The following is a 27,802-nucleotide window of genomic DNA, read 5'->3' as shown; positions in this document are numbered from 1 at the left end:
CCCAAATTAGTTCAGTCGACACCAAAGTTTTTCCCAAAATCCTCTTTAATAATATGTACAGTCTACGATGCTGCAATCAATATAAAAAGAGTTTTCCTGATTTCGTATAAAGTAACATGGTGAGAATCACTACTGTAAGGCGTCAGGGTACAGCTCCAAGTGGGAAGACCAGAGAACTCACAGCGAAGACCAACACTTGAGAGTGACAAAAACACGGAAATGACTCCATGTGCTAACAGCCCAGGGCCAAGACAGGCAGGGGCACCAGGCAGGGCACCCTGGACATCACTGTGAAGGCCCCGTGTGGGCAGCAGCTGAGAGTCTAGCTGCCCAGGGTTTGCAGGGGATGCAAGTTTGTTTCCCAAAGGAGACTGAGGAGGCTCTGTCCACATGGAGCTTCTCTTGTAACCAGCTGTCACCTGCTCTTCAGTACTCTGCCCTTGTGTGCTTCAGACCACAGCTCGCCTGGTCAGACCCTTCCCACGCACACAGGCCTCAAGTCAGGGTAGCCTGGCACCTCAGGCACAACACCCAGATCTGGTCCGTTTGGGTGGCTTATAACTGTTTATGTCCACAGTCTGCGACAGCCCCTCTGCTCTCTGCCGCAAGATCATAGGCACGACCATGTCAAACAGGGTCTCAAACAGGAGGTCCACATTGTGCCCAGTCTTGGCGCTGGTCTCGAAGCACATTTGCTCAGCGGCCGGTACGTCCTTCTCATCCAGCGTCCTATACTTGAGGATCTTCTTATAAAAGGCCATGGCGTCCTCCAGTCGCACCTGCTTGGGCACCCTGGGGGAGGTGCGGCTGCCACCGGCCTGCCTGGGGCTGCACCCTTCCTCCTCCCGGCTCTCCGGGGGCCCCTCCTCGGTGAGGTCCACCTTGTTCCCCACAATGGCGAAGAGGCAGTCCTTGCTGGCTGTGTCTGTGAGGCCGAGGAACCTGTCCTCCAGCTCTGCCAGGCTCTGTGGGTGGCTCACGTCATAGGTGAGGATGACAGCGACCGCACCCCGGCAGTACATGGAGCCCAGGCCATGGAACTGCTCCCGCCCTGGTGAGAAAAGAGAGAAAGACAGACTTGGGTTATCTCTCATCTGGGGACAGATCCAGAGCCACCACCCCCAAAGGAGTGGGAAGCCCAGGTGTGCTGGAGATGGACATGGTCAGGACTCCAACATCCAGAGAAGACAGGTGGCAGACCCAGGCCCCCACTCGTTAGGCTGACCCGGGAATCAGGCCTCAGACTGAAATGCAGCTGCATCCTCTCCGCAGCCCCCTCTGCATGGACCTGGCCCAGCCCACTGCTCAGGCAGCCAGCTGGTGTCTGTGAACAAGCTGGGTGCCTGCTCGCAACTTGTTCCCAGGTCAAATGAGCTTTTGGGGACTTAGCTAAATGTCAACTGGCTGACGACAGGCACCTGTCATCTTAACCTCTGGGGCTGGTGTGGAGCAGGGCCGCCGGGCACATGACCATGCGGTGCCTGGACCGTGTGTGCTGCTCTCCCTGTCCCCAAGAGCTCCACCCTCATGGGCCCACCTGGGCACACACCCACAGAGGGGTTGGGGGTGGGGGTGGGGAGTTGGGCACAACAAGGCCAGAGGGAGGCTGGGTCAGGGCACTGGGACCTCTGCTGCTGTCCTGGCTACAAACACAAAGTCTCCCCCTACCCCCAACTCAATGACTGGAAAATAGAATTAAAGGGGTTAGGTCTCTACAGACAGTCACAGCACGGCCACCTGACCCTGTCAACCCAGGTTAACTCCCCAAAGGCAGTACGTCTGCCTCAGGGCCACACACCCTGGGAGGCCACCTCACCACCCCATGCAGCTCCTGGCCAGGCTACCTCAAAAGGTACCCAGAACTTCCTGATGGAATTCTGACCTCAGCTGTAGCACAACCCCCTGGGACTCAGATCTGGAAGACATACTCCTTCCGAGGAGCAACACCAGGCCAAAGCCGGTGTTCCTGGGACAGGTGCAACACCCACAAAGCTTGGGGAAGCCCCAGCCTGTGGGGTGCCCCAGCTCTGGGCATGGTGTCCGAGCATCTCGGGGACGTGGTCTGAGGAAGCAGCTGCAGAAGGGGTGCCATGGCATACCTCGACCGTCCCCGGCCCTGGCAGGAGGACACCACTTCTCACCAGCGCTCAGGGTGGGGCCAGAGAGGAGCTTTGCAAAAGCTACTGGTGGTGACAGGTTTGGCTTAATCATCCCCAAGAGCAAAGTCCAAGCGAAATCTTCCAACCACAAGACCCCAGCTGCACACACTCATGCTGAGGACACATTTTAGAAGTGGAATGAAGAACATGCCTACCAGTGGGGACTGCCTGGTACTCTCCACAGGCAGCCCTGTCGGCGCCCTCAGGCCAAACCCCACAGCACCCCTGCTTTGGGTGTCCCCTACCTCTCCAGGGTGCCCTCTGGCCTCCCAGGTCATGCCCTTAGGCCAGGAGGTGGGAGAGTGTGGAGGCCACTGTGTCCCCCCTCTGGAGCTTGGAATCACAAGTTCAAACATCCCTGAGCAAGGACAGAGCTGGCTGCTGTCAGTGCCGAGACAGGCAGTACCCTGGAGCAGTGTCCACACCCTAGTCCAGTCACTCCCACGGGGAAAGCAATTTTGCTTTTTAAAAAACAAGCTAGCAATTTGGACTTTTCTGAGCAAGCTCCCAATTTTTAAATGTTCAAAACTAATTCTAGATTTTCTAAAGTTCACATTTAGGCAGATCTACATGCCGTGGTGGCCCATCACTGCAGCATCTAAGTTCTAAGTGCTGGCTCGGCACCCGTAGCTCAGGGGTTAGGGCGCCAGCCACATGCACCAGGGCTGGTGGGGTCAAACCCAGCCCAGGCCTGTTAAACAGAAAAAGAAAAAAAAAAAAAGTAGCTGGGCATTGTGGCGAGCACCTGTAGTCCCAGCCACTAGAGAGGCTGCTGCAAGAGAATCACTTGGGTCAAAGAGGTTGAGGTTGCTATGAGCTCTGATGCCACGGCACTCTACCGAGGGTGACATAATAAGACTGTCTCAAAAAAATAAAAATGAGTTCTAAGTGCTTCTAGGAGCCACTGCCCCTGGGTGGGTAGATGTCGTTGGGCAATAGCAGGGTCCTTAACCACCAGGGTCATGAACTGAATTCAGAGGCCCATGACCTTGAATGGGAAGAAAACTTCCCTCTTTGTTTTCACCATCCTCTCACTGACACTCAGCATTTTCTTTAATTATAAATATTGGCAACAATCTGCAGAAATGGCAATAAGGAACACACATCACCAACAGAAATGACAGAAACAATAGACGTTTATATTGAAACACACGTTGATCATCATTTTTTAAAAAACTTCTGACAACCCTATTTCCATATTCCTGGTCATCTGTGAGCATCTGCATTCGGTAAACACGGCATTCTGAGACAGCACCACCCGGATGCCAAGGGACCCTGGACACAAAAGAAAAGGTGAACAGCCTCGGTCCACAGGTGTTGAGAGCAGGGCTGAGGGTAGGACACCCGCACACACACCTTTATGCAAAACAGTCTCCTTTGCCAAGAGACCCTTGTTTTCAGCCAAGTGGCCGAGAAGCACAACCAAATTCCACACTACACCCAACTCCTCTGAAATGGCCGTGCTCTAGCACACAGTGCTCAGGCCTGGCCAGCGATGCTGCCAGATCTGGAGCCAGCTGGGCACCCTGCTGCCAGCCCTGGAGAGGGGCCTGCACAGACACACGCCCACATCCTTGGAGAACACCCTGCTGACCAGTGTACAACTGTTTCCCTGAACCACCTGACAGGGGAGAGCCTGAGAGGGGAGCCCGGAGCAGGTCTGGCAGGAGTTGGAGGTACACGCCCTGTAGCAGTCTGAGGGTCAAGGTGCCAGGACTGCAGGGGTCACCTCCCTCTTCAGGGAAAAGTCAGCCTGGGAATTTTTTAGCCCGAGCTTCAGGCCCCCCTTTTGGAAAATGGTTTGCACCCTGGAGTTCAGCACCTGAAGAGCAGCATTCCTCCTCTAGCACACCTGTCGCAGGCTGGCTTCAGGACGGAGATTTAGTCACAGGTTTAAGTGGGGAACCCTCAGGCAGAGCCAAGCGTGTCCCAGGGTCAGCAGGCACTCTCCCACCATGGACAATGCCCTGGGCACCCACAAGCAGACCACACTGTGTCCTCAGGTTCGCGGGCACTCTCCTACCATGACAGCCAGGAGCCTTAAAAATCCAACATGAGAACTGGCAATAGTAGGCATTAGAAAAAAGGAAAGGAGGGAGGGAGAGAGAAAGAAAAAGAGCAGAGAGGGAGGGAAAAGGAAACAGCGCTAACTCGTTTCTTCCCAGCACACTAACCCACAGAGAGTGCGCAATCCCTGTGAGGTTTTCCAGGAGCTAAAAACGTTATCGGCTTCTACTCCCCAGATTTCACAAGTCAGCAACAGGGGAACAGAATCAGGACATTCCAGCTACCCTGGAAGAATTATTTTCAAGCCCCTGTCATGTAGTTCACTCGGGACAAAGGCAGAATTGTGTCAGTGCCTCTGCCTAAAACAGCTTTCCATTCCAGATAAAAATGTCTGGTTTGGGGCAGCGTCTGTGGCTCAAAGGAGCAGGGTGCCGCCCCCATATGCTGGAGGTGGTGGGTTCAAACCCAGCCCTGGCCAAAAACTGCAAAAAAAAAAAAAAAAAAAGGTCTGGTTTGTCTTTAGAAAACTAAAAGGAGAGAGTAAAAATACAAAACTTTAGTAGCTAAAGGAGGTAGGAGCCGAACACCCCCGGGGCCAGCCAGAGGGGAGCAGACTGCTACTCTGGTCACCTGCCTTGCCCTCGAGCAGTGTCGTTAGCCCAGCTGAAGAATGTATAGTAAGCAGTTTTCATATCTGAAATTCTTCAATGCTGTTTTGGAGATCATTCCCAGCTTTTACGACTGCTAATGGAACACTCACTCTGCTCTGAATGAGTGTATTGTCCATAACAAGAGGGGCCAGTGCAGAGTTCAGTCCTAACTGAATGTAGGCGGGGGTGCTGGCATTTCAGGCATGAAAGTGAAGATAGGACAATGAAGATAAAGAGGTAAGTGGCCCAGACTGGACCTTCTCACTCAGCTCTGACAGATTCACAGTGAGTTGGAGTCCAGGGCCCCCTGAGAGTTTTCAGATAGGTGTGGGAGGGCGCTGAGCTGGGAGGTCGGCACTCACCAGGGCACTGACTTCCTCAAGGATGGGCCTGAGCAGGACATGTCCATGTCACTCCCGCAGGGACAGGGACAGGCGTTTCTACCTCATGCCTTCTTTCCCAGCTCTGAACTCTGGCAGTCTTTTGCTTGGGCGTCACTGGAGGACTAGCCAGCCTCTCAGCCCAGTTCTGGGCTGAGCAGAGCATCAGGCTGACCCAACTCCGAGGCAAAGAGAAAAACCACAAGTTGATTTAAATCCAATGCAGTCAAGGGTCAGTGAGCTGCCAAACCCTCCATGATCTGGACTACTGGTCGATGGAGCCAGCCTTTGACCCTGAGTGTCTATCACCTCTAACTGAATGGTCTAACTTTAAAATACCTAACCAGGCTGGGAAAGCTGTCTGTCAGAAGTCACAGACAACCCAGGTGGGGAGACTTCACAAAAACAATGTTCCTCAGAGCCCTGATTCTGGACCCCCCAAATCAGGATGGAGAGTGGGCTGGGGTCGGGTCCCCCAGATGAACACACGTGTGGCCAGAACTAAAAAATCACCTGCCAAAATGGGAGATAAAAAAGCGGTGAGCTGTGAGTGTGGGAACGCTTGCTGCACCAACTCAACTGAGAGGTAAGCCCTACCAGGAAATGAAAACGCACAGCCAGAGAGGAAGAGGAACTTCTAGATCCAGATAGCCCATGTGACAACGTGAAGAAAGATAAAACCCAGATCCACAGAACTGGAGACTGGAACAAAACAAGCTCAGAGACAGCCGCAAACAGAGCCTGGGGCAGCTCAGCCCAGCGACCCAGACACACTTCCCTTCAGAGAGGTTTTTTGAAAATACAATTAAAACCTTTTCCCAATGTTTTCTGGTTCCATCCACAAATATAACCCCAAAGTTACTTCAGTTCTATTTCATAAAATTTGATGAGTTTTGAATAAAGTTTACAGTCATGGGTCACAGGCAAGATCTAGAACATTCCATCTGCATTTGGGTTTTTAAGCCATCTGATGGTGACCTCGGTTAAAGAACAGCCCATGGACGCAACCATCCCCCAGGAATGTCTGCACAGAACGTAGATGATCATGTCTCTTTTACTGCAGTAAGAAAACAGCCACAAGTCTCCCCAGGTTCATGATAGGAGTGGGGCTGCCGGGGGCCACCTCAGGGCCTCACTGGATGCAGCTGCCCCACCAGCTGTGCAAAGTGAACAGCCAGCGGGGCAGCTGACAGGCCTTCTCTGACAGCCCAACTGCACTGCGGCTTCTAGCAAACGAATGGTGGTGACGGCCACCACCACGGACACGGCTGCCTGGTGGCTAATTATATGTGTCAGCTTGGCTAGGCCCCAGTTCCCCACTGTTCTGCCCAACACTCATCTGGACATGTCCGTGAAGGTGTTTTATAGATGGGATCAGCATTTATTTATTCATTTGTTTGCTTTTGAGACAGAATCTCTCTCTGTCACCCAGATTAGAGTGCCGTGGTTTAAACCTAGCTCACAGAAACTTCATACTCCTGGACTCAAGTGATCCCCCTGCCTCAGCCTCCCTGGTAGCTGGGACTATAGTCACAGGGCTCGGCTAATCTTTCTATTTTTAGGAGAGACAGAATCTCACTCTTGGTTGGGCTGGTCTCAAACTCCTGAGCTCAAGGATTAGAGTTAGGGTTAGGGTTCCCAGAGTGCTGGGATTACAGGTGTGATCCAGTCCACACCCGGCTGGGACTAACACTTAAATTGGTGGATGCTGAGTAAAGCACACACCCTCTGTAGTGTGGTGGCCCCATCCCATCAGCTGATGGCCTTTGGAATATAGACTGAGGTTTTCCAGAGAGGAAGGAGCTCTGCCCCGATGGTGGCACAGAACCCTGCCTCAGATCACACATGTGCCCTACTCTCCCAGCTTTTCAAGAGCACACAGCAAACAATAAATGGTGCCTGCTGTTATCACAGACTGACCACCCGTCCAACAGAAAGGAGATGTGCCCCCCAAAGGTTGAATTGCATCCCCCCAAAAGGGAACCGAAAGGGGACTTAACCTCTGGTGCTTGGAAGGATGGTCTTTGCGGCGGTGATGAGTTGAGGTCACACTGGTGAGCCCTCCATCAGCATGACTGGTATCCTCTTAAGGAGACACACAGGAGAATACCATGTGAACACAGCTCCCAGGGAGAGCACTACATGGAAACTGAGGCAGAGACCAAGTGACCACTACTACAGTGAAGGACTTCCAGCAACCACAGGCTCGGGGTGGGGCTTACTCAGGAACCCTCAGAGAAGGGAGAGCCCTGGGGACCCCCGGAACTCAAGCCTGCAGCCTGCAGAGCTGTGAGGAAGAAATTCCCATTGTTTTCAGCCACCCGAGTGGCAGCCCTTTGTCACTCACTCACCCACGAGGACCAACACCCCCAGCCCTTGACGGGAATCGAAGGACAAGCTTTCCTCCTGTCCCCGAAGTCCACTGGGAAGGTCAGAGAAGTTTCTGCCCCCACTTCCTCCTCCAAGAGCAGGTAAAAGGGCCAGGACATCGGGAACTGCAGGGAACCGTGTGACAGGGGAAGTGGACGGGGTGGCTCAGATGTCACTGAATTCACCTAAACCAACCACAAACAGCCAAGTCAACAAAACTGCTCTCTTCCTTGTCACCAGTCACAGACCCCAAGTCACATGCACAGAAATATCTAAAATTGCTTCACTGTCTTTAACAAAACCTGATGTCACGAGCACAATGCATGACCTCTGCCCTCTACTGCCAAATTACACAACAAGAAATGAATCAGCCGAGTCCCATTCATTGTCTCTCTTCAGAAAGAAAAGAAGAAAGAGGCAGAACCACTGGAAAAGTTATCAAGGAAAAACTAGCGGATTATCCAGCTACAGAAATGACGACAGGCTGCATCTTGAGAGCAGAGGCTGCCCTGAGACCTGCGAAGAGGGCAGGTGTCCTGTGACAGACGAGGGACCTCCCAGGGCAGAGAGTTCCCCAGACAGGAGGAACCACCTGCCCGTCAAGCGGAGGGGCAGCCAGGTGTCCCCTGGGATGTGCAACACTCCAGTTCTTAACATGGGCACAGTTAGCATTAGCAACTTCTAGAAACAGCTGACACTTCTGCAGCCTCGCTACAGGCAGGTGGAGACACCACACCCACAGCTGCTCGGCGGGGCAGCAGAGGCAGGACCTGAATTCCAGCAAGCAGAGCCAGACTCCCTGCTCCTCACCCTGCCGGATGCCCCAGGTCCCATTCGAGGATGGGACAGGGGAAAAAGTGAGTTAGAAAAGAGAATGTCAGTATTTCATAATCTTAAAGAAATAAAGATGAGAGGAGCATGAACAGCAGAAAGCACGAGCCCCACCCGAGCGGCAGGGTATGGGGCTCTGCCCACCCTCCTCAGGGACTCCCACGGCCCCAGCACGAGCCCCACCCGAGCGGCAGGGTATGGGGCTCTGCCCACCCTTCTCAGGGACTCCCACGTCCCCAGAGTCTTACCAATGGCAGGATGGCAGGGTGGGACTCAGATCCGCCCTCACACCATGAGTGATCTGAGACCTGGCTCTTCCACCAGCCTGGGCAGGTGAGCCCTGCAATGGTTACATGTCACCTTACAGGAAAAACTTCGTGAAAACTCTGTGACCAGTTGTCCCAAGGGAATATTCCAACCGCAGCTGATATTCACAGGTAGAGGGTTAAAAGGAGAAAAATCCCACCCCTGTAATAGTAATTTTTTTTTCTACCAGAAGGAAGAACTAAAACTTCACGACATTAATTATATCAACATAGGAGGCAATTTTTTAAAAACCGATAATTCCAATCCAATGGTCCAACAGGTGTTTGAGTTTGTTCTGACTCATCTATGGCTATTAAAAGGCAGTGAAAACATAGCTGTGCTTTCTGACACCAGGAGGATGATGAAGCGCCTGGCCCAGGAGGCCCCAGGGCTTCTCGTGGTGGTACCAGGAGTAAGCGCAGGACTCGGGGAGCAACTCTGCAGACACAGCACCCAAGTACCCAGAGCAGTCGGCAAATATTTAACCAGGCCTGGAAAATGACACCCTTTTCCTTTTTGAAATAAAGAAACCCAAACCCTAAATTATTCCCAACTAATGGAAAAGCAACAGCTGTGATAGACAGGGAGGGGAGGAATGTTCCAGAAGTGGACTTTCATATTTAAATACCAGGTGCTCACACTGGTAATCCCAGCACGGAGGCAGGTCAATTGCTTGAGCTCACAAGTTCTAGACCAGCCTGAGCGAGAGTGAGAGCCCATCTCTAAAAACAGCCAGGCATTGTGGTGGGCACCTATGGTCAAGTGACCTCTATGACCACACCAGCATACGTAATCTAATCCCCTTTCCCTTCAACCTCTATGCTTCAGCAAAAGGATTGCTTGAGCCCAAGAGTTTAAAGTTGCTATGAACTGTGACGCCACAGCACTCTACCCAGGGTGACAAAGTGAGACTCTGTCTCAAAAAACAATAATAATAAAAATAAATATGTGTATCAGTGCATTTTTACCCCAATCAGCATGGGTCATTTCTGTTGTTTCTCTTGATAATTTGAAGGATAAACTTAGAAAAACGCATCTGTCATGTGCTATTATGAATCACTCAAATAATTACGAGTAAATTAACCTCATCCTACGATGCACTGATTGGACTTCTTAAGGTTATGGGATAATTGGAGCTTGAATTCTCAAGTTACTTCCCTCTTTTTGGACATGAATTTATAATTCAATAAAACCAAATAACTCAAAGAGATTTTCTTTAACACACTAATATTAACAAAAAGAGGCAAATCCTAAGAAAATACACTTACATAACAGAATTAGCTTTAAAAAACAAAACCCCCCACACACCGGCACACGTAATCTAATCCCCTTTCCCTTCAACAGATACTTTATTGTCCTGTGATAATTAATTTGTAGAATGGGATTATCAAATAAAAATCCAGGTATTTGCTAAAGTCTCTACTTATTAAAGCAGGAAAGTAAAATCATTTCAGATTTTTAAAAGCAAGTTTTAACTTGTTTCAAAGTCAAGACTGACCTGCAAATACTATATTAACAAAACTCTTTAAACCTAAAAAGAGTTTTCTCAAAACATTAAATTATTTATCTCAAGGGATGTTATTTTTCTGTGCCTTTGACAAAGTAGGCATTTAGTCCCATCTTTACAGTCTGGCTTGGGCAGGAAAAGCCCTTCACCTGTCAGCCTGTCCAGAGATTCTGGGCAGACTTGCCTACAGAGGCCTGGACCCCTGAGCCTGGTAAATAGGGCTGGCCTAAGACTGGGTGGGGCTGGAGCCTCGAGCCTGGGGGCCGGCCCGGCACCAGGACCCACTGTGAAGCCTGCTGCCCACTTCTTCCTCTCCATGAAGAGGGAGGGACTCTCTCTGTGCTGTGCTATCTGGCCTCGGAGGGTGGCACAGGTAAAGTTGGGCTGTCTTTCCTCTCCAACACGACTCTTCTTACCTCCGTGCCCTCCTCAGGGGCTCTAATCACTCACAGGAATTCCTCAGCTCTTGTTAAGATATTTTTTGCACAAGGACGGTTGGTCAAATTGACTTTTCCAAGAGGCAACAAGTGTTGGAAACTTTCATCCCGTCATTTTGCTGGTGTCACTCCAAACAATGAGGTCTTAATGGCCATGAGGGGTCTCTAAATTCTATCAGGACAAGAATGGGATTTGGCTGAGCCCTTTTAAAGCAATTGCACCTGGACACATGTTAAAACACAATTTTCCAAAAAGGGTAAAATCATGACTATCATATAGATATAAAAATAAACACATGTGGCTCGGCATCTGTGGCACAGTGGTCAGGGTGCCGGCCACATGCACGGAGGCTGGTGGGTTTGAACCCAGCCCAGGCCAGCTAAATGACTGCAAAAAAATAAATAAATAAATGAAGACACATTAAAGATCTTATTTAACTCACTCAGCGACGGAGCCAGGCACACATCACAATTCAAAGAAGCCAGGAAGGCCCAGATGTTGGGGACATATTCGGGGATCCTGGCGTACATGGCATATGACATATAGGGTTACACATGGAAAAACACGAGGGGCACCAGGATGCGTAAATGGGGACAAAACTGACTTTCCTGCAGAGGAAAAATGACCCACCACATACCGAGAAATCTGAATTAGTGTCCCAATTAATGCCTGTCCCATCACAGCCCTTGCTACAAGTGCTGTTATAAATGTCCTTTGTCTGGTGTCAGATTCCCCAACTGGACTTGCAATCGACTTCCTCAGCACCGTGTCTGACTCATGGGAGATGCTCCAGACCAGTGTTGAACCAATGCAGAAACAAGCACACCGTGCCTGCCGAGCAGCACGTTCGCTCGCACACATCAGGGTCTTAAAAGCAGAAGGACCGTTGGAGACAGCAGGCTGCAGTGGTGGCTGAGGCGGCACACGGTCCCCTAGAGCCGGAATGAGTGCAGTGAAGGGCAACAGTGCCACGTGGGGGGATGAAGAGCCCCCCACACCCCCCAAAAAAGCAGAAAGAAATGCAAACAGTATGTACAAAGGGCAGCTCTTTACAGCCCATCACTTCTCATTTTTAAGCAGTTAATCATTACAACACCTTGACTTTGGGAAAAAATGTTGCCATTTTACTTCTGAGTTCTGATGCCTATTTGATGACCTGACTCCTCAGAAACACCATGGATGGATCGTGAGGTCTCCACTAAAAAGCTGAGGCTAAACACATGCAAAACACGTGAAAATTAAATGTCCAGCCAAGATCCTACCTATCAATAATTCTGGAAGTCTCTTCTTAGCACATCAGGGAAAATCCAACAGACAGGCACAAAAAAACCTTCCTTAATCCTTATCAGACTTTGTGAAGGTTAAGGGCACCTGTCCGTGCCGGGAGAAATAAGACCACATTGATCACTGAGAGTCCAGTGGGCCAGCACTGGGTCCTCTCACATCTGCCAGATTGCATAAGGAAGGTTCAGTACTGCGATTGTAAGATGGGATGGCCGAGACCTGGACACAGAGAGGACAATACCCTCGTCATCTTATTTCACAAAAGGGTCCCAATTGATTCATCTAAAAAAGAAAAAAAATCTGCCGATTCCCCAACCAGCTGTGAGAGCACGGCAGCACCTCTAAATTTTTCAGTGTGGGCAATATAAGTCACTTCAAGAAATGCCATGAGACACTGTCTTTCCAAAAGACGGTGACAGCCCACAAAGACGCACAGTTTCCCTAAGCAGAAATACCCTATTTTTTATCAACACACTCTGTGACTCGCAGGCTGCCCTTGTCTTTGAGACAGGGCATTTAAGCACATGCTGTCACTCAGGATGGGCCCACATTCCTTATGGGGTGTTCAGGAACAGCACAAGCTGATTGTGCCCTTCCTTCTCCAAGACTCAGTTACATCAGAAGCCTGGATGGCCACCAAGTTGGCTGACCACTGTGCCAAGTCAAATCATTCCACAGCCGCCTCTGACTGAGCCCAGGGAGGGCCTCAGCAGGCTGCGGTGGTGGCTGAGGCGGCACACCTGGTCAAGAACAGCCCTATAACACACTGAATTAGCTTGCTCTGTAAACGAGAGCGCAAAGCTCCTACAGAGCTAGATGAGCTCTTTACGTGTATGAAGCAGTGTGATTGTACGTGGGGCAAGTGCTGGGTTAACAGCTGACCTTTTTAGTTATGAGACAGACGGTCCAAAGGTTGAAACTATTTTTAGTTTGCACTTCTGGGTGTGGTGGTACTTTTTTAGTTCAGGGCACACCGTGCACCAAGCAGAACGTCCCGTGGTGTGTGTTATGTATTACATCGGGCATGTGGACACAGACGGGGCAGTGCTCCCGTCTCACTCTCCCGGTACAAATCACTGGGGAAGGACATAGCAGGGTTGGCAATTAAGCACACAGACCCGGGGGCTTAGATCCCAGCTCAGCCACTTCCTGGCTTTGTGTAAACTCACTCAGGATAATAAGCTCACTACCCGCTGGGGCCCTACAGAGGATTAAGTGAGCTGAAATAAATACAGGGTTTAGAACAGCCTCTGGCACATGGTAAACCCGGCGGGAAGCATCAACTGTTATTTGGCCAAAGTCTGCCATTGAGCCTCAGACTTGGGGAGGCTGCAGAGATGATGGGGTCTCCAGGGAGAACACCCTGCAGGCTAATCAGCCCACACCAACAGTCCCACAAACGTGCCCTTGGTGTGTTCTCTGCACCTGCACATTCACACTCAAATACAAGCAAGCACTTCAGACATAACTTGGAGCAAAAGAAAGCCTCCTACAAGAGGTGTGAATGTGTGAGTCCTGCAGGAACCACGCCTCGTGTTTGTGACTGCTGTAAAAAAAACCAAGAACCTTCAGAAAATAAATGGGAGATTGATCAGTAGAAGACAAAAATAAAGATGGTACATTAGCTAAGCAACTTCATTTAGAATAGTATGTTCTTTTTGATCCAACAAATGCTTTTTCAAAAAAATTTAAATAGTTCAAGACAGAATAATGACTAAGCGATACCATAATTCTAACCTGTATGATCTGATGTACCAGCATTTGCATTGCGTAAAACAACCTCCAACAGCAATATTTCATTCCTACTTACTGAATTCTATTTAAGCTACCAGTCTTCCCAGGAAATGCTCTACTTGGAACTTTTCCATTTCTTAGGATTTTTAATAACAATTAAACAGTCATTGAGCATTTCGCCAAAATATGTAATCACTGTACCTCTAACGTCCAGAAATAAAAGAAAGAGCAAAAATACAGCAGCTTCTCCATGCCTCCCAGTACCGTACAGCTGTCATTCAGGTGTGAATGTAGGCATGTGCTTCCTGGAGGAGGAGAGAGACAAGTCCTGACAGTGATGGAGAAAGAGGCTCTCTGAGAACCCGAGGGCCCGAAACTCCCAGCCCAGCTGCCACAGGACCTCTGAGCTACGCACTGAGGGACTTATGTCCTTCAAATCCCAAAATAGCAGAAAGTTCTCATGCCTCTTCTGAGTTTTCATGGCTTAAATAATAAGGAACACACCCACTGTTAAGTAGTGGGACAGGTGGGTGGGAGGTATGTGCAGATCCAAGCACAGAACCCCTCCCCAGCCCTGTCTCTGCCCAGCCCTGTCCCTCCCTGCTGGCCACTCTCACCTGGCACAATTGTACAAATACAGATAGCAACATCTAAGAGAGAAAGGCCTTTTGTTACTCTTTAAAAAACCCAACAACCAAAAGAAAAAAACATTTTCTTCCCAATCAGCCAATGCTCCAGGAAACAGCCTATGGTTTCAGCGTGTACCCGCTCGGCCTCAAGGCTACAGCTTCCTGCCAGGGCCTACGCTGTGCTGGCAGACAGGGATCCAGGGTTCCTGGCCTTTGGCACTTGTAAAGTGGCCACTCAACAACCTGCAGTTGAGTGACGGTCAGACCATGAAGAAAAGCCCAATCCAACCATTCACCCTCTTTCAAAAAGCAGGTGAGAAGTCACAGGCTCAACTGGACATTCTTCGCCCAGAGGCCATCTGCATCAAAAGTTCTGTACACACAGTCGGATCAACTGTCACTCTCAGCAAGGCTGGGGATCGGTCCCACTCTCCAGCCTTGTGGAGGTGCCAAGGAAGAAGGGCACCAGCTTCAGGTCCACAGGACAAATCAACAGATAGATGTTCCGAAATGCTGGTTGGGTTGGCTTGGGTTAAGCAGGAAGGAATAGTTCACAGAAGAGCTTGATTGTAAATGCAAGTTGGAAATGATCAGTGCAAACCAGGGCATAAGGCAGTCACATCTGTTGTCACCAAGCTCCCCAAGTGATGCCCTTTCTAAACATACTGGTCTAAGACAATGAATCACTAAATTTGTCTGTTTTATAACAGCCATGGAACTGATCAAGACTAAAACTTTACAACCCTTAGGTCTTTCATTTCTAGCACCATCTGGAAAAGCCCTGCCTCTCTGCATCTTTTTACACCGCAGTGAAGTAAGTGAAAGTCCCATTTCAAATTACCCATATGTGCTTGCATAAAGTCAGCTGCACAAAAGGAAACAGATTCTTCCTGGCTAAAGTGTAGATGGATTAAGTACCCACATGGTATATTCTCCGAGTCTGTAAGTGAACATAGACATGTTGAACACTGCTCAGTCAAAACAAAAGGAGACTTTTCACAAACCAGTATGGGTTAACTGAGCGTCCATTACAAAAAGAAAAACCTCAGTCAGACTTTGCACCACATGCGAAAATTAACTTGAAAGGCGGGGTGTGGTGACTCGCACCTGTAATGCCAGCACTCCGGGAGGCCAAGATGGGTGGATTGCTTAAGCTCAAGAGTTCATGACCAGCCTGAGCCAGAGCGAGACCCCGTCTCTAAAAAACAGCCGGGCGTTGTGGTAGGCACCTGTAGTCCCAGCAAGTTGGGAGACTGAGGCAAGAGGATTGTTTGAGCCCAAGAGTTTGAGGGTGCTGTGAGCTGTGATGCCACAGCCCTCTACCCAGGGTGACATAGTGAGACTCTGTCTTAAAAAAATAAAATAAAATAACTATTAACTTAAATCCTAAAATGATAAAATTTCTAAAAGAAAATACAGGAGAAAAATCTCTATCACTTTGGGTCAGACAGAGTTCTTAAATCCAGAAAAGAACAAATTGATAAACTGGAAACTGGACTTCATCAAATTAAAAATTGCTTTTCTTTCTTTCTTTTCTCTCTTTTTTTTTTTGGAGACAGACTCTCACTCTGTCACCTGGGTAGAATGCCATCGTGTCATAGCTCACAGCAACTCTTGGGCTCAAGTAACCCTCTTGTCTCAGCCTCCTGAGTAGCTGGGACTACAGGTCCCTGCCATGATGCCTGGCTAGTTTTTGTATTGTTAGTAGAGATGGGGGGTCTTGCTCTTGCTCAGGCTGCTCTCAAACTCCTGAGCTCAGGTAATCCACCTGCCTTGGCCTCCAGAGGCTAAGAATCCTCAGACCTAGGATTACAGGTGTGAGCCACTGTGCCCAGCTTAAAAACTACTTTTCAAAAGACACTGTTAGGGAATAAAAAGACAGACCATAGACTGGAAACAAATAACTACAAATCATATATCTGACAAAGGACTTGTATGTAAAATATAAATAATAATGATGCAAACAGCCTATTAAAAAATGGTGGAAGATTTGAACAAACACTTCACCAAAGTCACACGGATGGCAAACAAGCACATGAAGGAGGCTGAGCCTCTCTAGTCACTAGGGAAACAAATGAAGCCCTGAGTACCACTCACTACCCACCTGTTGGAATGACTAAAATCTTTTTCAGACGACAGGACTTGTGTCCAGGATAAGTTGCAGAGATGCCCTCTCGCTGCTGCTGAAAATGCAAAATGGCATAGCCACACTGGAGAACGATTTGGAAGTTTCTTATAAAGTTAAACATAAAATTAACATACAACCCTGACGTAATTTACCTGAGAGATGAAAAGTTATGTTCACATAAAAGCCTCTACATTCATGTTTATAGTGGCTTTACCCCGAATCGCCAAGTACTGGAAACAGACAACACCACGGCACTCCCATTCTCAACAGCAAACCCTGCTAGCAAACCCAGGCCAGGGCGGCACGGAGATGGACAAGCCTCAGACCCGCTGAGACGAAGAAGCCAGGAAATGCTCCAAACGACATGATTCTGGAACAAAACTAGCTGCTATCTGTCCAAAACTTGTTGCCAATTTTTAAACTACAAAACCAAAAGCTTTTAGCATCTATACATTAAAAGGAAGCTTCCTGGGGTTACCAAATTGTTCATTAAACATCCTGCTATTTCTCATTTATAGAAGGGAACAAATGGAAAGTTTGCACCAATGTTGCAGCATCGTGATAGGAACACGTCTCTTGCGGGCCGTTTTGGGAATTTAAGATGCCAGAACAAGAACTGGGTATGGTGCCCCATGATCACATTAATGTACACAGCTACGATTTAATTAAAAAATAAATAAATAAAATGAAAATAAAAGTGCTGCGAATGAAAAAAAAAACTAGGTGTCAGTTCTCTTCATTCCTGCTGTCAGCGCCTGAAAACCGGGTCCCTGTTCCCAGGCTCTGAGAAGTCCTCTGTCGTTCTGACAGTTTTTCTCTGGCCAATGTCAGGACTTTCCCCCGTCTTTGGGGTTTGGAAGTTGGCTGTGCTATGTCTCGGCATGGGATTCTACATAGTTTTCTCAGCTTCTTGAACCTGCAGGGTTTTGTCTCTTGTCAAATTTGGGGCGTTCTTAGCCATTGTGTCTTCCAGTACTTTTTCAGCCCCTTTCTTTCTCCTTCCTTGACTCTGATGACACAAATGTCACTTTTTCTGTTACAGACTCACAGCTCCCAGAGGCTCTGTTAATTTTTTTTTCAGTCTACTTTCTGTTTTCACATCTGGTAATTCATACATATATTTTTATTGCTCTGTTGTCCTGCTCATGGGTTCTCTCCCCTCCATTCTGCTGCTGAGTTCGTCCACTCAGCCTTTTATCCTGATTATTGCATTTCTCAGTTCAGACGCTGCTATTCCATTCTTCCTCACAGCTTCCCGTCCCTGCTTAAGCCCTGTTTTCACTTGTTCGAGCACGTCCACCGTTGCTCATGGAAGCATTTTTATGATGGCTGCTTTAAACTCTTTGTCAAGGAACCCTAACATCTTCATCACCTTTGCATTGGCATCTACTGATCATCATTTTCCACTCAATTTGGGGTCTTCCTCGTTCTTGTATGAGTAATTTTTCATGGACACTGCGAGATTTTCACATTGCACTAGGAGCACCTGGATCTTATCTAAACTCTCTATTTCAGCTTCCACTGACACCATCTGGGCAAAGCTGATATGGGGGAGACTCTGCTTCCCCAGGAGCCGAGCTCCCACTTGGCCTCCACGGCACTGCTGAGGCATCCCCAGCTCCCTCCCCAGCCCTCCTGGACATCACACTGGTCCAGGGTTGGGCACTTATGAGAGCCAGGCAAGGGTGGGTTTGGGCTCCCCACTCATCCTTTGCTAGTGTTGGTGCAGGTGGGGGCCACAGTTCTTTTGGTGGTGTTTGGCTGGAGTGGAGCAGGTATTATCTGAAAGTTTTCTGTCTTGCGACATTGCCCACTTCTTAGGTCTTTGTCAAGAGAGCAGTCTTTGGTTTCGTTTCTTCCTTGGCATGTCTGAATTTCTTGCTTCCTTAGCCCCAAACATGGGATCTACAAGGCGTAAGGAAAACCCAGGAAACTCATCAGATGTCACTGTAGGTCCCAGACCCCAGGGGGTCTGCCTTCTTCTCCACCTTTCAGAGTCTTCTTCTGTTTGTTTGTGTATAACATCCCAGGTTTATAGCTGTAACTAAAGGGAAGAATAGGGCAAGTACACTTTTCCATCTTCCCAGAAGCAGAGTTCTGGTGAATTATATCCTTCACCTTTAAATAGACTTTTAATGATATTGAACTGAAAAGAAATTCAGAGCTACTACAAAGTTTCTTTTAAGAACATCCCATAATTAAAGCCACAGACCAGCATTTCCCTCACACGCACACACTGGCTACAATCAGCTATGTTATAAAGCCTATAAAAAAGGCATTTTTACACAACTTTTATCATGCAAAGTCAATACATCATTAAGGAGATAAAACCACTAATGCCAGTCTCTCTGAACTTTCCTCACTGCTTTCAAAAATTTCATTCAGGCCAAGGCACAGTGGCTCACGCCTGTAATCCCAGCACTCTGGGAGGCTGAGGCGGGTAGATTGCCTGAGCTCAGGAGTTCAAGAGCAAGAGCAAAAGCGAGACCCTGTCTCAAAAAATAGTCAGGCGTTGTGGCAGGCACCTGTAGTCCCAGCTACTCAGGAGGCTGAGGTAAGAGGATCACTTGAGCCCAAGAGTTTGAGGTTGCTGTGAGCTATGATGCCTTGGCACTCTACTAAGGGTGACAAAGTGAGATTCTGTCTAAAAAAAAAAAAAATTCATTCAGCAAAAACTTAGTTTAAAAAATACACAGTGGCCATAAAGTTCATGTGCACTTTAATACAAACTTTATGGCCACCCTATATAAGAGCAGCCTCCTTGCTTTGCTTTCCGTGACAATGGGGTCCATTTGCTGTCTATAGCAAACGTATCTCACTCGGTAAGCCTATGCTTTGCTCTTACTCTGGAAACCTGTCGTTTTTTCACAATAAACTTCGTTTCTCACTTGCAAAAAGAAAAAAAAGAAAAAAAATATATATATATGTATGTATGTAAGGGCAAAATGCTAAATTCAGTGGAGAACATAAAAGTGAATAAAACCCCAGAAGCTGCACATCAGAGGGAAGGCAGGCAGCACAGAGCTGGCAGTGTGAGCAGGAGTGCAAGGTCACTTCACAGCGTAGTGGGAGGAAGGGGGAATTCTCTCTGCTACAATGACCAAGGAATGCTTCATGAAAGATGAGATAAAATTCAAGTCTGGTATCACCAGAAGTTAGAACATTCCCAGAGAAAGAGATGCTGCACACAGAAGGACAGGGCGTCTGTAACCAACTAAAAATCAGGCCCCAGAGTAAGGTGCAAAGCCCCGTGTTGACCAACAGGCCAGACAGTGCTGGGAGGGGCTCTGAGTTGGAAGCTGACCAAGTTTGGGGCCAAACAGCAAGGGCCCCTCAGTAGTGTGCAGAGGAGACAGGAGTGGGAGGCCAGGGCTGAAAAGAACGCTGGGATCAGGCGTGGCCAGTGGGCACAGCCAGCCAGACCTTGGGAAATCAGTCCTCACAGTGATGAGGCCATTATTCTAAATAAACAAATAGCTTTCTAAACATGTGTATGTGCAAAATTTACTTTTCCTGCTAAGGCACATTGTATGAAACATCCTTTAACAAAGAAAGAAGGGCAACTTCGGTTTAGAATTATAAACTTGCTATTTCTCCAGATAACGAAGCATGAAATTACCTTCTGAAGGCATTCAACATGATTCACATATTAGTTAATAAATCTCCCTGACCTTAACGGGTTAAGTTCCTCCTGAATCGAAGCCAGGCTGAGGAGCTCCAGCTAAATCCCTCCTCCCACCCTGGAATTCCTCCTGGAGGCTCTGGGCAGAGCTTTGGGCACCAGCACCTGCTCACAAGCACCATTGTGCTGCAAAATCTCCAGTACAACGTTACTTTGTCCACATCCGCTGAGCTCAAAACCTTGACTCCCTTTCACCTATCTGCAGATACCCAGGTTCACCTTCGTTCTTGGTCAGTAAAGCAGAGGAATTCCGCAAATGAGGCCATGAACCCAGTTCTCGGTAGAGATAAAGACGTGGACCTCCACGTGACAGAGACTTCACCAGTTTAGCTTCCAGATGCCAAACCTAAAGTAAATTTTTTTCTAGGATCTTCCTTCTATAGGAGCAGGTGTTAGTCTTCAGCCCAGGCCTGGCTCAGCCTAGCTCAGTACACACGGAGTACAAACTCCAGAGCTACATGATGTGGTCTCTGATGTAACGATTCAACTCTGCCAGCGTAAGGTGAAAGCAACTACAGATAGAATGTGCATGGTATGTGCCAATAAAATTTTATTTACAACAACTGGAGACGGGCCTACATCAGCTGCCACCTGTAAGAAGAGGATGTGCTCTACCAAATGGTCTCTCCTCCCCAGATATGAGTCTCAGGCTGAGGGTGGCCATGGTAAGACCTCAAAACCCACTCAGAAGCCTTACCTGATCTAATCCAAGTACCAACTATAATCAGACCCCTCCAGCCCTTCTGCAGGCTTGCTCTGCTGTCCACTGCCTTCTGCACAGGCGTCTCAAGCCTTTTATAAAATGCACAGTCCTGGCCGGGTGCAGTGGCTCACTCCTGTAATCCCAGCACTCCAGGAGGCCAAGGCAGGATGGACAGCTTGAGCTCAGGAGTCCAAGACCAGCCTGAGCAACAGCAAAACCACCGTCTCTACTAAAAATAGAATAAACTAGCCAGACATTGTGGCAGGCACTTGTAGTCCCACCTGCTCCTGAGGAAAGGAGATGGCTCAAGCCCAAGAGTTTGAGGTTGCTGTGAGGTATCTTGATACAGTGGCACTCAACCTAGGGTGACCGAGTGGGACTCTGTCTCAGAAAAATTAGAAAAATCAAATCAAATCAAATGCATAGTCCTCACAGGCAAGTTAAAAGCATCAACTCTTGACAGAACTACAACCCAGACCTTACTTAACAATGCAAACATTGTAACCTAATCTTTTGTACCCTCATACTAAACTAAAATAAATTAAATAAATAAAATCTACCACTCTTGGAGAAAGCATTAAAAAAAGAACATCAGCTCTCAGCAACTCCTGCAGTCCCTCTCACAGTGAGCTACTTACCGTCCAGGCTTGCACGAGTACACCACCTTTCCAACTGGAGTAAGCATCACTGTGACCCGGCGTGCATACACACCATTCCTTAGGGAGGAGCAGCTGCCAGGGATGGGTGGGGCCGAGGCTCCCAGACCTCAGAACCTGCTGGCCCATCTCAATGGTATCTCCGCCTGCACCCCACCCTTGTCCTTCATCCTTCATCCTTCTTGGACATCACCTGGGGCTGATCCTGGAACAGGGCGGAGGCCGCTGCTTCAACCACAGTCAGCCAAGACCTCTTAACCTCTTTGCTAATTTCATGGCTCACTTAAATTTTCCCTCCTCCAGGTGCCTAGATCTCATAACCAGAAATTTCAGCATCCTCTCCTGAGCTGCACTGATGTTGTTCAGATAAAGACAAAGCTCTTAAACCAACTGCTCTGAACTGCACACAGAGCTTGGGAAAGAGCCGTGAGCAAAGCCACCAACTCTGGGCAGAGCCCATCGGGGTTCACCGAGGCCAGAGGGAGCTGGGGGAGCCTAAGCCCACACCCAGCACCACCTTTCCTCACAAGTCCATGAATTTCAGCTCTGAAAGGGAGGAACTGATCTGCTGAAAAGTCTCCACCCTTGACCTTGGCTGGTAGCAGCAGACCTGCCAGGAAGACCAAGGTTCAGGAGTCTAAGGAGACAGCCCTAGTTTCATTGTCACTTGTCACCGAGTAACTGGGACATTGCCTCCCCTCTGTAGACATGGTTTCCAGGTCTGTGGGACAGAGACATTGATGCCCCCCAAGGAGGACCAGAGAGAAGAGAAAGTTGAGTGCAGGAGTGTGGCCCCCACGTGGGGCTGCCCACAAACAGTGGCAATCACCACGCAGCTCGGGGCACTGCTGCGTGGAAGGCAGCCTGTCCCACCATGCACGGATCCAGCCAGCCCTCCTGCCACCAACCCTCCCCAAAACCTAGTTCTACTCTCTGGAGCACGACTCAGAACAAACTCCTCTTCCATACGACAACTTTTCATTCGGAGAACAGCTCATGGGGCTATGCATCTGTGAAGCACACCAAGGAGCCCCTGCTTTCTCAGTCCTGATTTTTGTCCCCTGCCTCTGGAGCCATCTGTGCCCCAACTCCAGAAGGTGCGTCCACCTGTCCTTGAGCTTCACGCTTACACCAAAGCTCAGAATTCTAGCCAAGACAGAGGACTTGTCCAGACCTGCCCCTCACAGCTCAGGGAGAACACTCGAGGGAAGTACAAAGTGAGCCAGCTCTGCCCTCTGAGGTCAAACTGGTTGTCACCAGACCCCTGTCTGACTCCAAAGAGCAAAGGCGGAAATTAAATACTTAAGGCCTTCTGGATGTCTGGGTGCCCACACAGCTTAGGGTGACTTTTACATTTAGCCACTGCTACCCAACCCATTCCTGTTCCTTCCTTCCCCTCTCTTTTACCTGTTTACGACAGATTTATTTATCAGGGGCCCAAAAGCACCTCTTCCCCATTGTGACATGCCTGCTGGTGTCACATTGGGGAAGAGATGGTATCATTCAGCACCCAGAGCTGGGAGACAATTATTTAGTAAAAAATTACAGTGCTTCCTCATCCCGGGTACTGTCCTGAGACTTGGCCAACACCAACTCACTGGTTCCCAAGGGTGCTCCAAGTAGGTGCTACCATTATCCCCTTATTACGGACAAGGAACATGAGCTAGACCGGGGTCAAACAGCCACAGTCATGGCTGTAGTGACAGCAGTGCCCCCAAAGCCCATGAATATGTCATGTTTTGTGGCAAACAGGAGTTGAGGTAGCAGGTGGAATGAAGACTGTGGATCAGCCAACTTTCTGGATTGTCAGGATGGGTCCCCTCAGTGTGGAAGAGGGGGCAGGACAGCCAGGGTCAGAGTGCTGCTGTGCCAGACTCCAGCAGCCACTGTGGGGTGCAGAGAGAGGAGATGAAGAGGCCAGGAGAGGGCAGGCCCTAGAAGCTGGGATAGCAAGGAGACAGACTCTTCCCTTCAGCTTCCAGAAAGGACTGAAGTCCCGCTGGCATGCTGGTGTTGCATGAGGGACCCACCTACGACGTGTGAGCTGATGTGTTTGTCACAATGGCAATAGGAAACTAATAGATTTGGGGCCGGGTGTGGGTGGCAAGTGCACTGGACGTGGGGGTAGTTTTGGAACTGGGCAATGGGCAGAGGCCACAAGAGTCTGAGGAGAACAAGGGAATGACCCCGATCGCCAAGAGCAGACTGTGGGGATGGTTCAGATGACGCCAGCACTACGCTGGGATGTTCAGATGATGTTAGCACTACACAGGGATGGTTCAGAGGAAGCCTCGTCCTCCTGGAGAACATCTAAGGATGCCGGAGATGGTGGAGAGGGACAAGTGTCAGAAAGCTCCGTGGCACTGTGCTCTGGAGTCTTGTGGGAGGCAGAGCCTGTGAGCAGCCAGCTGGGTATTCAGCCCAGGAGTTCCCCAAGCCAAATGGGGAAGGCGGGCCCCATTCCGGCCCCATTTGTTCTTGTGTTTATGTAAAATGCAGACGAAAGAGATGCCTTGAGGGGAAACCCACGGAGCAAGAAGAAGACCTACTACTTTGGGAAACTCACAGCTATCCAGACTGCAGACAGGTCCAGTGGTGAGTCCCCCTCAGGAAGGCTGCTCCAGAGAGGGAGGTGTGGTATGGCCAGATGGACCAAAGGTCAGACCACCCATCACACAGGGGACTCTTTGATCAGATTGGGGTGTGGACACCTCTAGGGGGCCATCATTCCATCTTGGCCTGCCCTCTGGGCCCCAGAAATGCAAACCCATTCCACGGGCAAAATATTTTCACCCATCCCCATGTCCCCAGAGTCCTTGCAGTTGGAAGCTAGCTGAGGGCTCAGGGCTGTTAGCTGCTTTCCGGGTGCAGCCTTCAGAGTCCGGCACTGGGCTGCAACATGACTCAGAGATCGGCCTTGTCAAAGGGCTGCAGCCCGAGGAAGCAGAGCAGAGAGAGAAGGACAGCAAGGCATGTCCAGCACCTTGGCAATGGGACCTCCACGGGGACAATGGCCACTTTCTCACTGCCCTGTTGTGTTTTCTCCAAACATTTTTGATGGGCACCTATGCCACTTCCTTCCTCGCTTACCCCCACCCAGAACCTAAAGCCCAAGAGCAGCGCCCTGGCCCAGCTCGCTAGCTGCCGCAGGATGAGGCCTACACAGTGCCTGGCACAGAGGAGACACTCCAGTAACATTTGCTGGTGGTGGGCAGCGCTGTTTTAGATTGTTCTGATCAATGGATGACAGAGGAGGTCAGTGGCACATTCCCTTAGGGCCCCCGTCTCCTCTCTGGACAACCTGCCTTTGCTTCCTGGACTTGCCAACTTGGGCACCATGGCCAGTTCATGTCTGCTACCCAACTAGACTCAACAGGGAGGCGGTGAGCAGGGCCTGGACCTGGAAAGAACAAGGGCTAAACCAGGCATCCTCAAACTTTTTAAACAGGGGGCCAATTCACTATCCGTCAGACCGTTGGAGGGCCGGACTATAGTTTGAAAAAAAAAACTATGAACAAATTCCTAAGCACACTGCACATATCTTATTTTGAAGTAAAAAAACAAAACGGGAACAAATACAATTCACACTGCTTCACGTGGCCCGTGGGCCGCAGTTTGAGGACACCTGGGCTAAACCCTACTTAATTTCTCCCAGCATCTGTCTCTAATGTGCAAATACTCACACCTGCCTCTGAAGGACTCTCCATCCTCTGGGTGAAAAAAGTACTACCCGCCCCAGCTAATCTGCTCTCCTGTCCAGCCCCTCCCACAGCCTGCTCGGCTGCTACAGGCTGCCAGATCCTTGGTATTTGTGGAAAAGCACACCCAAACTAAAACAGGGCCTTTGACCCAGTACTGGCTTTCTGTCATTTTCATTTCGCTCTTAGACATCCTAATGCCCTGCACACACCTGCACCATGCCTGCCTCCTGTGACTCAAAGCAGCATTGAAAGCTGCCCCCCATCCCTGGTCATGGCAGGCACAATAAAAACAGCCTAGAAAACACAGTGGGTTGGACAGCAAGTGTAAGAGCCAGACAAAAGGAGGAGAAAAGTAGAGACCCCAAGTATTAAATTCTGAATTTCCCATAAGGATTATACAAGAGGCACCTGTTTGCCTCTTTCCCCTGGAAGCCCACCCCTGAGGAGGCAGGCGCAGGGGCGAATGTACCTTGCTGCCCTGAGCACATGAGCCAGGAGCCAGCACCCAGAGCCGGACTCTACTGAGCTTTCACTCAGGGTTCCAGGAACAAGATTGCAGCAGCCCACGCTGCCAGGAAATGAGCTGCCGCCCTGGGAGCCCTTCAAGATATCTAGGACATCACATCAGCACACTTACAAAATCCCGCAACGCTCAGGACTTGGCAGCATCACGTCCTTGGCGCTGAAGAAGGAAGTGGCTGTTCACAATGAAAGTGCTACCCCATGCCCTTCAACGAAGGGGTCTGTCCCAGAAACTTCACCCCAAGTGGCCAGAGTCTGCCTACAATGGTGGCCACCACAGGGCTCTTGCCTTCAGGCCCCCTGCCCAATCCTGCACCATCATCTTATGGACCCAGTGCAGCAGTGAAGCCCACCCAGCCGATAAAAGAGGCCAAGGGGCCAAGCTTTGTGCAAAATAGGCAGACGACAGCACCGCGAGTGTGGCTGGACGTGGCTCCCCGAGTGTGCACTCCAGCCTTTCTGAAGGCTCAGGGTGAGGAAGTCTGCTGAAGTCAAGGGTGCTCCTTCACCAGGAACACCAGGAAGCATAGCAAACAACTGAGTCAAGATGTTAACTGAGATAATAACAAAAAAGAAAGCATCAAAGAAAGCAAAGGGGGGGGGAGGGATGAAAGTGCCTGGTGAACATCATTAATTCTGCTTTAAATACAGAATTCATTATAATTTTGTTTACTCAGCAGACTGGTATATTCAAGATGGCAATTTAAAACTCCTGGACAGGACCTTGGGGTATACGACTTTTTAAAGTGCTGACATAAAAGAAGTCTGAACCTACAAGTTTCAGGCTTCCAAAAACTCAAAAAAAACGTACCACACTATTTCCAGTCTCTGCAATTATGTAGGATAGGAATCTTCTTCCTCTTTTGCGTGAGGAAGGAAATACATTCCATTCTAACACTATACTCTTCAGAGTTACTTTCCAAAGTTAAACTGAAAGCTTGAATAAGAGCCTCTGAGTCGTCCATCTGAAAAATCACAAATACTACACATGCTAAAAATAATTCATTATCTATCTTTAAAATGCTCCCACAGGAAATCACTCTAAGCCCACATGACATATACAGGTATGTGAGCCAGGGCCAAGCAGAGCCAGTAAATAAACTGTAGAATGCAAATTTGCTCTGGACGAAGGTCCTGAGACCCAGTTCTACCTCCTGGTCTCCACTAAACCCAGCGGGGTGGGGGACACATTCTGTGCCTCAGTTTCCTCTCTTGTAAAAAGAAAGGCTAATAATACTAGCTCTGCTCACCCCTCCAGGTTGTTGTGACTATCCAATAAGCTAATGTTCCTGAGGATACTTAAAAACCGAAAATGCTAAAACAACAAAGGCGCGTCTGGCCCTCACAAGCGGGTGTGCGCAGGAAGGCGGCGCTCTGGAGCCCAGCGTCGCGTAGGTACACAGGTAGCACGTGGGTCCTCCTTTGAGCTGGGCTGCTTTCCTAGTGATGGGGGCATCTGCTGCCAGAGGTCCGTACCCTGTGCGCAGCCCAGGCCGCCAGTCCTGGGTAACAGCTGCCCTGAAGGTGTTACCCTGGGGAACACCTGCTGGAAGCCCCTGCCCCCCCCCCCGAAGGCCACGCCGGGGCTCACGCCCTCACCTGCGGTGTCCCAGATGGAGATGTTGTACGAGCGCCACTGCTTCAGGTAGAAGGCGCCGCCCACCGTGCTGACCGTGTCCGGGAAGCGCCGCTCCATGTACCTCTGCAGCAGCGACGTCTTGCCCACGTTCATGTCTCCCAGCAGCACGATCTTCCCGTCGGGCTTCCGCATGTTCCCGCAGGCAGCCCCCAGCTGCGCCCCGCGACCCCTGCCCGTGGCTGGCCCCCTCGTGCGCCCCGGGCGCAGCGGTGGGAGCGGGTTGCTGACCGGAGAACGCTCGGATCCCGGACTCGCAGTAGGAGAGATCGGACGCGTTCAGGTTGGTGCGTCCGTAGACCTTAGACTCTCAGTGACCCCGAACTCTCGTGAACTCTCAGGTACCTTTCCCCCTGTACGCCTGGGAAGGCAAGAGAGGAAGCGCGTCTCCGCGCCGGAACAGGAGCTGAGACCCAGCGGAGGGCACACGTCGAGCGCCGGGCCAGCGGCGGCCTGCCCCCGGCCCCGCCCCCGCCCCG

At 49.7% G+C, this 27,802-nt stretch overlaps 1 protein-coding gene across 1 annotated transcript; it reads right to left on the bottom strand.

Moving 5' to 3' along the window:
- Positions 1-39: 39 nt before the first annotated feature.
- Positions 40-27,802, bottom strand: RAB20 (RAB20, member RAS oncogene family). The gene is made up of 2 exons (XM_053563532.1): positions 27,287-27,802; positions 40-1,051 (listed from the first exon to the last, which is right to left on the bottom strand). The coding sequence occupies exons 1-2, from the start codon at positions 27,456-27,458 to the stop codon at positions 519-521; spliced, it is 705 nt and encodes a 234-aa protein (XP_053419507.1). The 5' UTR covers positions 27,459-27,802; the 3' UTR covers positions 40-518.

The sequence above is a fragment of the Nycticebus coucang genome, chromosome 15, assembly GCF_027406575.1.
Source record: "Nycticebus coucang isolate mNycCou1 chromosome 15, mNycCou1.pri, whole genome shotgun sequence".
NCBI lineage: Eukaryota > Metazoa > Chordata > Mammalia > Primates > Lorisidae > Nycticebus > Nycticebus coucang.
This window is presented reverse-complemented; position numbering and strand designations above follow the sequence as displayed.